The 16,605-nt window shown below is 35.2% G+C and overlaps 3 protein-coding genes across 4 annotated transcripts; 2 read left to right on the top strand and 1 right to left on the bottom strand.

Annotated features, from left to right (window-relative positions):
• Positions 1-1,830: 1,830 nt before the first annotated feature.
• On the top strand, positions 1,831-4,654 carry LOC132604490 (uncharacterized). The gene is made up of 4 exons (XM_060318018.1): positions 1,831-1,998; positions 2,068-2,123; positions 4,151-4,217; positions 4,298-4,654. The coding sequence occupies exons 1-4, from the start codon at positions 1,873-1,875 to the stop codon at positions 4,376-4,378; spliced, it is 330 nt and encodes a 109-aa protein (XP_060174001.1). The 5' UTR covers positions 1,831-1,872; the 3' UTR covers positions 4,379-4,654.
• Positions 4,655-5,068: 414 nt separating this feature from the next.
• LOC132602681 (F-box protein At2g26160-like) lies at positions 5,069-6,393 on the top strand. Its single transcript, XM_060315477.1, has one exon. The coding sequence runs from the start codon at positions 5,152-5,154 to the stop codon at positions 6,229-6,231; it is 1,080 nt and encodes a 359-aa protein (XP_060171460.1). The 5' UTR covers positions 5,069-5,151; the 3' UTR covers positions 6,232-6,393.
• A 302-nt stretch (positions 6,394-6,695) lies between these two features.
• LOC132604491 (uncharacterized) lies at positions 6,696-14,699 on the bottom strand. 2 transcript variants are annotated; one of them, XM_060318019.1, is made up of 13 exons: positions 13,435-14,408; positions 12,371-12,782; positions 11,292-11,901; positions 10,960-11,000; positions 10,599-10,667; positions 9,530-9,630; positions 9,374-9,452; positions 8,818-8,916; positions 8,641-8,709; positions 8,513-8,562; positions 8,346-8,427; positions 8,134-8,228; positions 6,696-7,297 (listed from the first exon to the last, which is right to left on the bottom strand). In XM_060318019.1, the coding sequence occupies exons 1-13, from the start codon at positions 13,851-13,853 to the stop codon at positions 7,186-7,188; spliced, it is 2,238 nt and encodes a 745-aa protein (XP_060174002.1). In that variant the 5' UTR covers positions 13,854-14,408; the 3' UTR covers positions 6,696-7,185. The 2 variants fall into 2 exon arrangements, with proteins under 2 accessions (XP_060174002.1, XP_060174003.1); XM_060318020.1 differs by lacking the exon at positions 10,599-10,667 and having other exon boundaries at positions 13,435-14,699.
• Positions 14,700-16,605: the final 1,906 nt, after the last annotated feature.

The raw sequence follows: 16,605 nt of genomic DNA on the forward strand, positions 1-16,605 counted from the left end.
AATACAGTAAAATTTTCTTTAATCTTGGAAATTTTTTCAACAATCTGATTCGAGCTAATGCACTCTGTAATTCACGAACGAGTGATTTTACATTGTCGTAATGAAGAACAGTTGAAAAATTCGATTATCAACAAGGTAATTTTGATTCCATTCTATTTTTTTTTAAATACAGTGAAATACACGGACATACAAAATCGGGTTGAATAAAAATAAGCTATATTTTTTGAACAAATTCTTCTTTTTCTTTTTAAATGGTAATTCAAATTAAATCAACCATATTTCATGCATAACGGCTGATGTTTCAATAAAAGCTCACGTCTTTCTCTCCCCCTATTACTCCATTCCAAATAGAAATACGCCGAAATATATTGAAATGCACATAATCAATGGCAAAAATAATGCACCGAAAATATACTGAAATTAGATAAAACACAGTGAAATACACATAATCAATGACAAAAATAATACACTGAAATATACTGAAAATTAAATATATTGTTTGTTAATATACAGAAATACACAGGAATACACTGAAATATACTGAAACATTTTATCAAACACTTGGTGGGCATGAAGCTCCACAACTCTCATCAATGGTGTTTCTACACCAACAACCTATTCTCTTGCTCCTAGATGATGCTACAATATCATATTGATATAATCAATACTATTCTTCATCACTCATAAGATAAACAACACCACATGATCAGCAAACATAAGAAGGATTTTCCTCTTTTTTTGGCCCATCCATGGAGATTTAACAGACGAATTGTTATGGCTGAGCTTCGGCCATTGGCTGGAGATCCTCCACTGCTTTCCTTGTTGCCACTTCCTCCACCACCAACAACAATCACGACAACCACATTTCTCTCTCCAAATTACTCCATTCCAAACTTTTAGAAATACTTCCAAATACAGAAAAATATACACTAGAATACAATGAAATATGGTTGATTGTTTAAGAAATATAAAATTGTAGTATGCATATATACAATGAAATACAATAAAATATATCAGAAACTGTTTCATAAATTAGAAATACAACGAAATATACTGAAATAGTACACTGAAATATACTGAAACATTTTATCAAACACTTGGTGGGCATGAAGCTCCACAACTCTCATCGGAGGTGGCGTATGCGTTGGATTCATACCAGAGGGGCGGTAGAATAGTGCCATTATCAGTGAGAGAAGGGAATTAGCAATATTTTACAAAATCATTATCGCCTCTTTCAAACCACCGACTATACTCACCAGGCACCAGCACCACTTCCACCAACTCCACCGGCAGCATTCAATGCTCAGGCGGAAGCATTAAAAAAAAAACCCTTTGAACGATATGTAACAACAATGAAGAAATTGCACGGATTGCCCTTCAAAAAGAGCTGAACTTTAATTTTTGCATTTCAAATGCCAAATAAGTTGTTTATAATACTCCCTCTGTTAAAACAGATCTGGGAGTGCGATAGGTAACGGAGAGAGAGAAAGAGAAGGGTGAGAGAGATAAAAAGAGGGGTGAGATCTCATGGACCGTGTATTTAGGGATAGAATAGCTAATGGACCGTTTATTTAGGAGATGATGAAACAAAGTAATTGAAATATAGTTGGGTAGCTATGAAATGTAATTTTAGAATAATATAGCTGCTAAAATTAAATATTAAATAAGGTAGTTATTATTCATAATTAAGTCTTAGCGGTAGCCATGACAAGTAAATTTTACAATTTCTAAATGGGAACACATGCAAATATCCTAGTATCCCAAAAAGCTTCTCCAAGCCCAATAGGAAATCAGGCCCAATTCTTAGGGCTCCACTTTAACACTTACAATTTGGTAACCCACTCTCTGAAACTTTGAAGCAAGTAAGCAAAAATGGAGGCCGGAGACGAAGCACTAGAGATAAATGATTCAAAAGACTTACAACAACAAAGCAAAGCATTAGATAAACTAACTGACCATGTTGAAGATCGTCAACTCGATTCATCTCGTGTTCAAACGGTACCCTTTTATCCACAAAACTGTGAAACTTTTTTTTTTTTTTTTTTGATGAAAGTTTGTGTGTTTTAGGCTATGGCTTCAATTTATGCATCCAAAGAAGCTGATCTTCAAGCTATGAGGATGAGGTTTGTATTTATTTATTTATTTATTTATTTATATATTTGGACTGTATTACTGATTGAAGAGTCGAACAGTTTTTTTTTTTTTTTTAAATATTTTTAACTAGGAAATTTTGTTAGTTATATATTATTTGTTATGCAGCTTCTGAGAATGTAATTTAGTTCTATAAAGACGGTCCGAGAATTAGGGCCTGTTTGGCCATGGGAAGTTTTCATTTTTTTCCGGAATATTATTTTGGACATAGAATTGTTACAATTTTCATGTTGAATTCCGAAATGCGGAGAACTCAACGATTTTCACTCCAAATAACTCACAAAAATTCAAATACAACTCCAATTTGTATTCATGTCCAAACACAACTCTATTTTCCAAATACAATTTTCAACTTGAAAACAAATACTACTACTTTTTTTTTTTTTGAAATTTTACAATTCGTATGTCCAAACGCCCACTTAGATTATGGCATAAATTACGTCATTCAAGGAAGTTGATCTTCAAGCTATGAGGATGAGATTTGCGTCTCTCTTTTTTTTTTAAAAAAAAAAAACGTAATTGAGGATAAGAAAACTACATTATGGCTATTTGCGGAGTCGAATAGTCCTTTTCTTATTTCAAATACTTTTAGTTATACAAATTCATTGTTTGAAGTATTTTTGGTGTCATCTATAACCAGTGGCGGAGCCACATAGAGCCGAGGTTGTTCATCCGAACCTCCTCGACGGAAAAAAAATACTATTTTTACAAGGTTAAAATTATTTTATATATATATATATATAGTAAATGTTGAACCCGCTTAGGCTTCTTCGTATGTTACTTTTTTATATTTTGAACCCCCTCGGCGAAAATCCTGGCTCCGCCACTGTCTATAACCATGTAAATTTTTACTGAAAAGAATTAAGAGATCACCTGCTCTGCAAATTAGGATATGGCTTTACTTGCTGCATTGAAGAAAATTGATATTCAGCTTTGTCTTATTTTGTTTTTTGGCTTTTTATATCTTGGTAGTTGGAGAGTTAGTGTATGGGTTTGACTCTTAAATGCTTGCACTCAGAAAGAACTACAGGGTTTAGAATACAATAGTCAAATCATCTAAACTTTGAAGTAAATTTCGAAAGTTATTTCCTCTTTTTTGAAAATAAGATTTGCATACTTAGACATTATGGTATGGGTACACCCCACCGTCCCCAGACCCCATTTGCGGGATCACACTGGGTATTTTTGTTGTTGTTGTACACATTATGATATTATCCTTTTTGTCATATGACAACGAGCGTCTAATTATATTTATATGACCGTTCTAAATCATAAATCTCTTTTGTTAATCTTATCCATAATCTCTTGCTTGTTTATGTGAAAGGTATTTTTACTAGTCATTTAGGTGACTTTGTTGCTTCACAAGAGTTGATGAGTGTTTGGATTGATTACTTATGTGAAGTTGCATTTCTGTAGCTTTCAAATCATTACCCGAAATTTGGGATGGATTGCTTGTAAACTCCAATTTGGGTAACCTTATCTAATAATAAAATAAGTTTGAAGTCCACAAGTTTTTAGATACATGGAACTTAGTTGATGTGTGCAAGGGACTTTTGGTTATCCAAATTAAATAATTGGATTTGTTTGGGATGTCTTCTCATGATTCTTATACATGCATTGAAGATAAATGAATAGCTACTTAATCATGGAAATCAAATAACAAAATAGTTTATGAGTTCATTGATTTTGAAATAGATACTCAAACTGAAAGTGATTAGATTTAGTCTATTGAAATAGATAACAAAATAGTGTATGAGTTCATTGATTTCGAATTGCTGCCATGATCCGCTAAGATTTAGTCTATTGCCTCTCGGATCCGCAAAAGAAAATTTTAAAAATAAAACCACAAAAGGCATAACATCAATATTAAAATCAATATTACGTTTCCATGTGTGTTTTTCAGTGTGTTTTTGCTGTTCTTAAAATGTCTCTAATGCTTCTTTTGAAGTCACATAATCCTTGATAAATTAGATGACATCAAGAATTGTGTCTATTACAGGGAGAAGGAACTAGCTGCTGTTAAGATTAATGCTGCTGATATTGATATAATTGCAAACGAACTAGAGGTCGGTTTCCTCTTACATTTACACCTATTGTTTCTGTTGGTTTATTTTAAATCTCTCATGTTGGTTCGATTATGGAATAGGTGGACAAGAAGGTTGCCGAAAGGACCTTGAGAGAGCATAAAGGTGATGCTGTAGCTGCAATAAGGCATTTGCTCAACTAGTACAACAACTACCACACCTCAGTCCCAAACAAATTGGGGTCGGCTATATGAATCCCCACTTTGTTAATTAGCTCGTTTCATGTCATTTGCTCAACTAGTGTTACAACAAAGATGAGGAAAAAACAGTGCCGGGAAATGTTTCCTTCGATTCTGGAATGTACTGGCAAAGAGACTATTAAATGTTTATGCTATATATGTAACTTTGATCGGTTGAATGTTGTCTTTCAATTATTGTACTTGGTAATTGCTAATATTGAAGTGAAAAATTAAAAGTGATTGCTGAGCAAGTTTGGGTGAAATCTTGGTTATGTTAGGACTCATTATTTGATCCCAAAAAGACACGTATGTGCACATATTATTTTGTGATTGACTTGACGTGAAATTTATTTAAGAGGCACTGGAAAACTTTGCAAAAATTTGTAAGTTGGATGACTATTCGAGTAATTTTGAATTTCGACTTCAAAGACTTTTAGAGAAGGTTGAATAAAGTTGGATGATTTAATTGTTGAGAAAAAATCAGAAGTTACTTTGTTGGATTATTTCCATAATAACTTGAATAAAACATCTAAATAATTAACTCCAAAGTTTTATTTAATTTATTTAATATAGTAAGGTTAAGAAGCAGAGAAGCTAGTTCTACATAAAAAAGGAGCACGCATTGGATCCTGTTTGAGTTTCCCCTCAAATCCTTGTCAATATAGGAATATAGTCCTTATAAGTATTAGCTCCTTTTTCAGTACTATTTTTTGCCGTAGACCTTCTATTTCAAAGCTATGGCGAACTGGGCAGAGTTGCCCTTCGACCTCCTTGTTCTGATTGCGAAGCGCGTTAAAGTGATGGAAGATTTCATTGCTTTTGGTGTTGTTTGTACCTCGTGGCGAGCTGCAGCCTCCAAGGAGAATTTTGATGTGCTCGCGCCCCAAGTTCCGTTGCTTATGCAGGTTGCCCCACATAACTTTGATTATCGAGAATTATACTCTCTTTCCAAGCAGAAAGTTTCAAGCATATTTCTCCCAGAAGCTAGAGGGGTAGTATGTTTCCCAACAGAGGGATGGCTCTGCACCATGGCATATAATATTAACGGTGCAGAGATGAATTTGTTGCATCCTTTCTCCCGTACCCAAATTCAACTTCCTCGACTAAAACCCTTACGGGCTCAGAATCAGGGTTACTTGAACATAGTTGTTTTATCTGCCAGTCCTTCTCTTACATCGAATTATGCACTAGTGGTTCACTATTTTGCACATCATTTTTACCATTTGGCTTTTTGGCGACCTGGAGACCTCAACTGGACTCATATTGACACTAAAACAACCTGGACTCATATTGACCCTAGAACACAGGATATATTCAGAAGTATCATTTACTATAAGGGCCAATTTTATTGCGCGACTTTCTCTGGCCAAGTCTTTGTTTTTGACGTTGGAGGGCCTAGCATTCCTCAACCAATTGTAGAACCAAGCTTGCTTGTTAGGCAGCTAATATATGATTCCTTTGAGTTCTACCTAATCGAGGTATCGAGTTCCTTATTAATTGTTACCCAATTTAGAGGAGATGGGGGAGAGATCTTTGCATTTAGAGTGTCTGAATTAGATGTAATCAGAGGTGAACTGAAGGAGATTAACACTTTGGGAAATTCAGCAATTTTCTTGGGCCTCAAAGGAGCAATTTCCATTGACTCCTCTAAGTCTACAACTTTCAAGCCTAATCACATATATTTTGTTGATGGATGGAGTGATTTACCCAATGCGAAGGCTTACAATCTTGAAGATAAAAAAATCGAATCTTTTTATCCTGAATCGTCACTAATAAGTCTCACTTGCCTGCCAAATTGGGTTACACCATCATTCTGATAATGTGATTTCACTCAACGCCATGTCGCGATTCAAATCACGAGGAGTTATTTATCTTTTTAGTTTGATTTTCTTACTGTTTTCTTTTTCCAAATTGTCATTGTAGCCTGTTTGATCTACTTATTTCCCTTCACTGTAATATGCTGATAGATGATATATCAATGTTGCCGTATTTAATCAATTCTAATGGGTGTTATGCAGCATGTTGTTGATCTGATATTTTTGGTCTCCCTTTCCCCTGCAACAAGAAACTCTCCTTACATTACAATCTCCACGTTATTCATTCTTGTATAAATGATCACTACATGTATAACTTGTTTTGTACCAAACGACCCGTAAGTGATCATGGAATAGCCGAAGCATGCGCAAGCTAACCAGAACACTATTGTTATCGGTAAAAACAAAACGTATACTGAAGCTTCAAATACATTAGGTTGGTGCTAGAAGGACGAGAGAAAGAGACAAGTGATGAATGATACTCTCAGTTACAGATTCAGCGAAATTAAAGGTTGCATTCAAAGGAGCAAAAGCAAAGGAAGAAAACCAATAACCTCTAAGACTCACACGTACCAACTTGAACGCTAATTTCTCATTCAATATACAAAATATTTGAATGCTGCAACCATATAAAACCCACAACGATTTGCAGACGAATTCACTTCACACAAGATAACAACCAATGCAAAACTGTGAACTCATCGAAGAAGAATCATGTTAAGACTCATGTTAGTCAATTAATGACAAGTAGCGACTCTGACTCCAGTAAAATGCAGCTGCTTTTTCTCCATTTGAATTGACTGCAAGCCTAACATTTAGCCTCTGAACATAGAATCCGACAACACAAGCAGTTCGTGAGCTCTGACTGACGACCAACTTTCATGCGACAGCCATAAAATCTTGAAGAGTTAGCAATGCGTCTGATGAAACTCAACCACAAATGCCCGCTATTTGTATCTAATGTTCCTTCTGGCTGCTACGTCCTGCCTGCGCCTGAATAACGTACTGCTTCAGCAAATCCTTAAGTTTCTCCACCAACTCTTGGAATGAAGGACGACATTGTGGCTCACTGAGTTGGACAAAACATAAAAAGTTGCATATCAGCTCATTTCAGAATAACGAGTACACCTCAATCCCAAGCAAGTTGGAGTCTGTCGCTCCATTTATACAGCTAAGTTCAAAAGATGTGTAAAGTTAATGTGATTCAAAGCAAACTGGTTGCTAGGGATGAGACAGATTTATCTAAAAATTAGTCAGAGAATCAAATTTAGACGATAATACTTATTAGTCGCTGTAAAAAAGAAGCACTGAACTCCAAACCTCCTTTTCCAAAAAAGGTTTCATTCTTAAAGATATTATAATGTCTCAGACATCAAATATGAACTAACATCAAGAGGCTAAACCAGGTTACATATTGTCCCCGTTAACTTCTACTTTAATTTCTCTAAGATTATCAAGCAAAATTATTGAATATGTTCTGCTATCAGATGTTCTTTTTTATACTCGTGGTATCCGTGCCAGCTTGGGCGCACTTCAACTAATTCCGCAGGATACCTGCCACCAGCAACAGGTACAAGGTAACTCTGTCCACCAAGGCTAGGATAGATGGGAAGAAATCAACTAGTGTTTTTGTCTCTGCTAGGATTTGAACTTGAAACCTCATGGTTCTCAATCCACTTCATTGACCACTAGGCCACGCCCTTGGGCCTTGGGTGCATTTTGATGTCAGATTTTGTAAGGACGAGTCCATTTGAGAATTAATTGAAATACTAAGGAAATAGGCCTTGGAAGTTCGAAATAATAAGAATAATTTATGACATGTTTTTGATGTGACGATTTCTTCCTGTTAAGGCTATTTGCTTCAACAAAACAAATTATGGTGACAAAAGGAACTAAGATGCAAACCTGTGCCAACAGCTCTCGATAATAGAAGCCAATTGAGGATGAACATCCTTTGGGATGTCTAACCGCTGATTCATGAATCCTACAGCTCCAATCACCTGTAATCAACTCCCAAAATTTCCTTTTTTACCACTATATGATGAGTAATCCACTTTTATCTATCCGTGAGGACTAAGGAATGTTGTCCATGTGAAATTTCAGTTAGATGAAAATACCTGCATTGTGTTGAGGTTATCCCAAGGAATTTTTTCAGTGGCGAGTTCCCATAGTATCACTCCAAAACTGTATATATCAGACCTAAATGCACATTCAAAGAGGGATCAATCTCGTTAAAATATTCATGAATCTACATAAAAATGCACATATCTCGTAGTTTGCATACTTCTCATCTGAACGTTCATTGCGAAGAACTTCTGGAGCCATCCATTGAGGCTGCACGAGGATTAGGGTGAATTAAAATAGCTCATACTGATAGACTAAGAAAGAGAGTCCTGAGTTCAAGCTGAATACCGTTCCTTTACCCGTCTTTGTTGCTAGATACGTTTCATGTTTAAGACGTGACAGACCAAAGTCTCCAACCTAATTGATATTTGCACGGTGAGAATTTTTTCAAAGTATTAAAATCTCTTATGTACTATACAATTAGACATTCAGGAATCATGACAGTCAAATGAACTGAAGCCAGACCTTAACAGTCCAGTTCTTGTCCACAAGAAGATTTGAAGACTTCAAGTCGCGATGAACTATAGGAGGGCTAAGATGATGAAGATAGTTCATTCCACGAGCCTGAAAAAAAAAGCAGCAAAAAGAACCATGATAGTTAGCCTAAAAGAATAATCCTGGTAGCTCCAAATATCTCAGATCAAAATTATACTCCCTCCGTCCCAAATTATGTGACACTCTTTCCTTTTTAGTCAGTCCCAAAAAGAACGACATCTTCTATATTTAGTAACAATTTAACTTTAAACTTCCCATTTACCCTTACTAGCCACACAAATATCCATATCATATTTCGGACCACAAGTTTCAAAAGTCTTCCTTTCATTCTTAAACTCCATGCCCACCTTCACATAAATTGGAACAGAGGGAGTATAGTACTAATAGAAAGAATTTGATGACCAGCTACACATGAAGGAAAAAAGACAAAAAATTAAAAGGATATGGGCAAATCCAGTAAAAATAATGGATATTATTCTTGGTAATAGTTAATATAACTGGTATTACGGATCTCCTAGGAACTTACTACGTCTAAAGCCATGTGGATTCGTCGTCTCCATTCTAATTTGGATGAATTCTTCTGTAATAGCCTGAACAGACTTCCCCTGCAATAATGGAAAAGGTGAAATGGTTTATCAGTCGCACTACACATACTGATACGGTCATAAGAAAGAGGATTTACCGTGGCAGAAACTCTGTCACAATGCAGAGGCGTTGTGGTGAAGTGACAGCACCCATGAATAGAAGAATATTTGGATGTCGAAGTCTTTTCATAAGGGCGATCTTCAAAAAAAAAACACAAGGCCTGTCAGAGATGCTTCTGGTCCTAGAATAATGTTAGTAACCATAGTTGAATTAGAGGAAAAAAGGCATTAAACTTAAGTCTTCAGCACTAATACCAAGCACAAAAACACTTTCCAAGACATACTATGAATGAGTCATTTCATTGTAGAACTATCTTCTTTGGCAATTAATCGAGAAAATGACAAAAACAGTCCCTTATCTTTGGTAGTAGGTTCAAAATAGTCCCTTAAGTAACAAATGAGCAGTTTTGGTCCTTTAGGTTTGCCAAAAGTGAGCACTTTTGGTCCATTAAATTTGCCAAAAATGAGCACTTTTGGTCTCCGTCAGATATTTTACCAATTAATCCTTTGTACAAATCAGATAGTATTTGGGTTAGAAAGTAAACGGAGGGACTCCAAGCAAACGTTGATCAAAATTCATAGAATACAAAAGATAGCATTTATTTTATTTTTTTATTTTTTTTGAAACTGGTAAATTTCTATTCCTCAGCATTAAGGATATGCTAGAGACCTTCAAAAGTGTTAGTCTAAAAACAGAAGAGAAAAGAGATAGTCCCATGAAGTGGACCCTATTGTGATAGTTTCTAATAAACAGGAAATGGTAGTAGTTTGTTTTAGACACATTTAATTCTCATCATTTGCAGATTTCTCTTTGCATTGGTCCAGCATTAACTGGGATTGATTACACTAAAAAGTTCAAAATTTCGAGAAATCACAGTGACGAAGAGCATCCATTGCTGGTGAATTTTGACCTAGGTTCACTGACCTCATCAGAGGCTGTAAGAATTCTATGGCAAATTTTATGAAATATGTGGAAAGACTGTCAATATGACTGCCATATAGCTTAATGTCCTTTAGAAAAAACAATATTCAATCAGGAAAAAGGGGGAAAAGGGGGAAAAAAAAAGCAAAAGCATTTCATAATATATTTATCACAAACAGACCAACCTCCTGTTTGAAGGAATATATCACTTCTTCAGAATATTCTTGCTTGGAGAACACTTTAACAGCGACATCCTTCACGACAAAGACATCATTATGTACAAAGGAGAACAAGTAAATACAACACAAAATACTGGCTTAGAGAAATTTTCGACTTTGACATCGTACATATGATAGGACCAAAAAGGCAGTTTTATTCATTGTGTTGCAGGCTATAAGCATAAGAGTAAATGCTAACTCACAAATGTTTAACAATACTTGACGAATACATGCTTAGAACATTCTGTCTCCAGGAAGTTTAATGAACAGAAGAGGCAAAGAACTCTTGGCAAAAGAATAATAAAGAAAGAAGAGGTGAAGAACTTACTGATCCATACCACAGCCCATGATAAACAGTTCCACAAGATCCTAGAGAAACACAGATAAAAGAAAAAGTGAGAATGAAGAGGTAAAAGAAAAGGCGGAAAAAACTGTCAAATACATAAGAATATCATAGCTGTAAAGCTGGTATAGATCCTTCGTAGTGAAATTAATGTGCTAGCTTCAGAAAAGATATAAAAGGTTTAAGTGCAACAGAAGCATATATAATGGATGGAAAATTGAAAATGAAAGTAAACTAAAAGATTCTATGATCAAATTTGGAATAACTGATAGACTTGTTTTTTTGATAATTTCACCTGTAAAAGGAATTCCGCGTACCTTCTCCAATCTGTTCTCCAATAGTTAAGTCCTCCCACAAGATTTCATAATCCAGGCAGTCAGTATCCATGTCCACCTTATTAACAGCACTACTGGCGTTGCTTCCATAGCTACTAACACTGCTAGTGCTGTTGATATTAATTGAAGACCAGGATCCTGGAGCTTCATTAGTGGCTATCCGGTTAGTCTCAATAACCTGATTGTCTGCTTTAAATGTATTAATGTGATTTAACTCATTGTCTTGGTCATTGTTTAGCCAAGGCCATACAGATCGTGTAGTACTTGGCTCTGATGCTTCTCGCTCATTACCTTTCCATGGCCATGATAAGCTCTTCTTCGCCATCCACGCCTCTGCCTTCGAGGTGATAATCTTAGAAATCCCTTGTTTTCCCTCACTTTCATTCCCAGAAAATACTCCAAAAGGAGAAGGGTGAACGTCTCCCCTAGGCGTACTAGCTCCACTTGAATTTGCATCCTCCCTGTGATCTGAGAGAGCAGCATCAGAAAATGCATGGTCAGAATAATGACTATCTCCACTTCCACCTTCGCGAAGCACGCTGCTCTCTCCCGTCTTTATTTTCGATTTAACCTTGTTGCTCACCTTTGAGGCCTATTATGAGGTTTAATCATGTCAGCATATGCCACCCTTAACAGACAACAGTAAAGAGAACAAAAAGAGTTAATAGCACTTCTGGTCCCTCAGTTATCGTAAATTCTGATTTTAGTCCTTGTGAAATCTAACTAAGCATAATTACTTGAAATATGCACTTTTAGTCACAAATTTCCTAAAGTATAACCATTTCACCATCTAATTACCCGTGTATTATGTTAAGTTTGTATCGTTACTCCACATTTGAAGGTAATAGACATCTAAGAATATGTCTAAATATAACATATCCTACATATAGGGGATTAAAAGTGCACATTTCAAGTAATTGAAGGTTAAATGTGTTTAGTCAGATATCACAAGGACTAAATTAGAATTTACCAGTACTTGAAGGACTAAAAGTGTTATTATCCCAACAAAAAAAACAAACAAAAGAAAACCAGGCTACTACCCAAACAAAGACAACACTAACCAAATTAGATATTTTGGAGGCAATGGCAACTTGTAGGGGCTGTTGAGGATCAAGTCCAAGTTTGGAAGAAGCAAGGGTTCTGGCTCTAAATCTTGTATCAGCTTCCAACTGCTTTACTCCCATCGACTCGAGCCCTGTTTCTTGGAAAGGCCTCATATCACTCGATATACAAATAACACCGAGCAAAGTACCATTATCATCATAAAAAGGGGTATTGGTAGCAACTACTACGAATTTTTCCCCTTGCTTATTCTTAACTGGAAATTGTCCAGTCCAATTCTCACCCCTTAACACTCGGTATACAATGTTATTAGCAGCATCATGATCCCGAGTATCTGTTAGGAGTTCAATGAGATCTCGTCCAAGAGCTTCTGCAGCAGAATAACCATATAGTTTTTCAGCAGTTCGATTCCTGTGCAACAACAGCTCAAATTACACTCCTATATTGATAACATTAACAAACGTGACAAACACCGATCAAAGTCTAACTAAGGCCAAGTAAAATGTTCTTACCTGTTTGCACAATGTGTTTTAGTTATGCGGGATTGTATGTTGATAATCAAACACCATACTTCTTAGTGTACTGAATTTTAAAAAATTTAACTAAAATGCTACCAAACATAGTACTAGTTATGATGGTTTTAATACATGAATAATTCACTTCCTAACCAACAATCAAACGACCCCAGTGTTTACTGTTCATCACTGCAACCATGGACAACAACAACATACCCAGCGAAATCTCATAACATGGGGTCTGGGGAGGGCAGAGTGTACACAGACCTTACCCGTACCTTGGGAGGTAGAGAGGATGTTTCCAAAAGACCCTCGGTTCAAGAGAAAGCATGACAAAAAAAGGTCAAATAAGGACAAGCAATTCAATGCATTATGAAAATGAAAATAACGAAAGCTAATAAGCCATGATAAAGCGTTGCAGTAACTGCAACCATGGACTAACCAACTAAAAAATAAACTCAAACTCACAAGCTCAATCTCTCTCACCCAAGTCTTAACGAACGAAAGGAAAAAAGCAAAAGATAGGATGTCCATTTCAATTAACTCACCAGTAAATTATTTGACCATTGAGATCAAGTATATGCACTGCTTGTCCCATTGACTGTAATATATTCAAATACTGTCTATCAGTAAATTTCACAGCAGCAGGCCCTCCTCCTACACCAATACTACTCTCTCCTCCCTCACCTTTACTACTACTCTCTCTTTGCAATGGTGAAGAATGCCTGAATGAAGTTGACCCTCTTTTCCAGGCACCATCAAATCCACCACCAGCTCGAATTCGAGGCGGTCTTTGTGGTGAAATTGAATGTGACCTTTGTCTTTGTGTTCTATGATCATCACAAATCATGAGCTTAGACATCTCTTGCTTCAATTGAGCATGTCCTGCTTCCAATTCTTGAATCTTTTTTAACAACTCCTCAGCTGGTGGTGTTGGACCTTGTGCTGATGCTGTTGTGCTTTCCATTTCAATTTCAAGAATTCAAGATTGATCAAACCCCACTTCAGATGACTAATTTGCTGACACCCCACTCTATATTTCTGTCTATATAGCTATATACAAATCAAATATCTGCAAATTTTGAGCTCAAAATGAAGAAAAATGTCACCTTTTAAGTTCAAGAATCCACCTTTTTTTACTGTAGTTGATTGCTATTTCTCTCAAGTTGTGAGAAAGAACCAATAAAATGGATCTATGACTAATTCCACTGATACCCCACTAATTATATTTGTCTACATAGACATATACAAATCATTATCTGCAAATTTGAAGCTGAAAATAAAGAAAATGGCTGCCCTTTTGAGTTCAAGAATCCACCTTTTTTTTTCCCTCTCTCTCTCTTTATACTTTCTATGTATAGATCTATAACAAATTGCAGAACTACCCTATATAGAAATCAATATATGTAAATTAGTTGTTCATTTTTTTTTATTATGAAATATGAAGATAATGGTCACCCTTAAAGTTCAAGTAGCCAAAAAACAAATCAAAAAAGCCACCTTTTTTTTTTTTTTTTTTTTTTCTCTCTCTCTTTCTCTCTCTCCTATGACTGATTTTGTTGGTATACCCCACTATATATATCTGTTTCTATATAGCTATAAGAAAATTAATATCTGCAAAAAAATGTTGTTCATTTCTTGCTAAAAATGTAACAAAAATGAACACCCTTCCACTCCAAGAAACCAACTTTTTCAGCTCTCTCTATCTCTCTCTCTTCTTACTTTGTAGCTATGTATGGATCTATGACTAATTGCACTAATAACCCACTATACATGTCTGTTTATGTACCTTTATAAAAATTAAAATCTGCAAATTTGGAGTACATTTCTAGCTGAAAAATGTACAAAAATGGACACCCTTTGAGTTCAAGAAACGACCATTTTCATCTCTCTCTTTTTTCTTTCTATCTATAGTTATTATAGAGGATTGCTTGTTTGGGGGTGCGTTCTATTTTTTTCTTCCTTTTCAGTGGGTGTTCGGTTCAGACCTATAAGAGTTTAGAGGCGTTAACGTTAATATTATAATAATAATAATTAAATGTATAATAATAATAATATATTCAGTATAATTTTATAAGTGAGATTTGAGAAGGATAATGTGTATGCAACCTTAATCTTACTTTGTGAGTTGTGACTGTAGAAAAGTTTGTTTCAGATATACCGTCGGCTTAAGTAATATATATCAAATCAAGCATGCAAAAGTAAATACAATAGTAAATGAGTAATACTGAAAATAATGGAGAAGAAGACATTAGCAACAACAATAATATGATAACTGAAGCAAAGAAAATAACAAGTAATATTTAAATTAAAAAATAAGATAGTAGAAGAGTAATAATAGCAGAAACTAGATAACATTCGACTACCTACTAATCTCTACAATCAAATATTTATAAGTATTTAGAATAATTCTTCGTATACATATAGGGTCGGTCAAATACTACAACAACAACAATATACTCAATGTAATCACACAAAGTGTTATATAAGGTCGGTCAAATATTTATAAATATTTAATAGAATTCTTAGTATGTAGGTTCTAAGCAAAAGCTATTGAATTCAATTCACACGGAAAAATCTCATATCAGGAGATAAAGCTCGTAGAGCGCCCCCTAATAAAAAAATAATTTCATAACCATTCCTCGAAAGAAGTTTTTACGGGATCTCTATCTACCAAAATTTTAACTTCTGGTTCCGGCGAACGAATAATCATTGAGTCCTCCTCTTTCCGGACAACACATACAAAGAGACCCGCCAACAGTCAAATAATTAGTGAACCTTAGAGATAGAGAGATATTTCTATAATTAGTTCGTTTCTCTTCTATTTTTCTATCTCCTATCTCTCTATTTTCTTTAGTTATTTACTAGAGCAATTATGATCTGGAAATCGATCCGGGGCAAGTGTTCGGATCTATTATGACATAGCCTTGAGGCGCTCAACGGACCTTTTAACCCTTTAAAAACCTTTTTGATCCAAAAACAACTTTTTTGCAAAGCTTGAACCAATCACTAATTTAAAAAATATTTATGACTTCACTATGATGGTGACGTGTTCTAGGGTCTCTCTCTCCTTCTCTTGTTTTTCTTTTATTTCATTGGCTTTTTCTTTCCTTCAATCAACTGAATTACATAATTTTTCTTTATTATAGTTTATAAACTCCGAAATAATTTTATTCTACTCTCAAAAGAAGAGAGTATTAAAAACGCGCCATGAGAACCAATGATAATGATAACTTTAGACCTTATATGGTAGAGGATGTTCACAACATAATTCTGCGCGTGAGAATATTACTTCACTTGTTTTGTTTTTCCATATAAAGATTAAAGGGGTTATTAAAGAATAGCTATGTCCCCTCCACTTTCTTATTAATGCTTTCACTCTTCATTTTGCTTTTTCATTTTCTTCTACTCATATTTTTATAGGAAAATGTGGTAATGTATGTATGAATTCACACTGAAATTTAAGTAATCTAGCAAATTGTCTTTTGAATAATGCCACATAAAATAAATTTTGACCGCTCATGTTTGTTTCAGTAGAGTTTTTTCAGTAGCACGTTTTGATCCTCTTCTCAGTTATTTACGTTTAATATTCAAGGCTTTTATTGATTAATTCGTTCTGCACTGCTATTGGTCTTAACTAAAAAAAAATGACCCAATTGCGAGCTCTACCAAGTGATTTTACCCCCCCCCCCCCCCCCCCACCAAAAAGAGCTGGACTA

This window comes from Lycium barbarum, chromosome 7 (assembly GCF_019175385.1).
Source record: "Lycium barbarum isolate Lr01 chromosome 7, ASM1917538v2, whole genome shotgun sequence".
Taxonomy (NCBI): Eukaryota; Viridiplantae; Streptophyta; class Magnoliopsida; order Solanales; family Solanaceae; genus Lycium; species Lycium barbarum.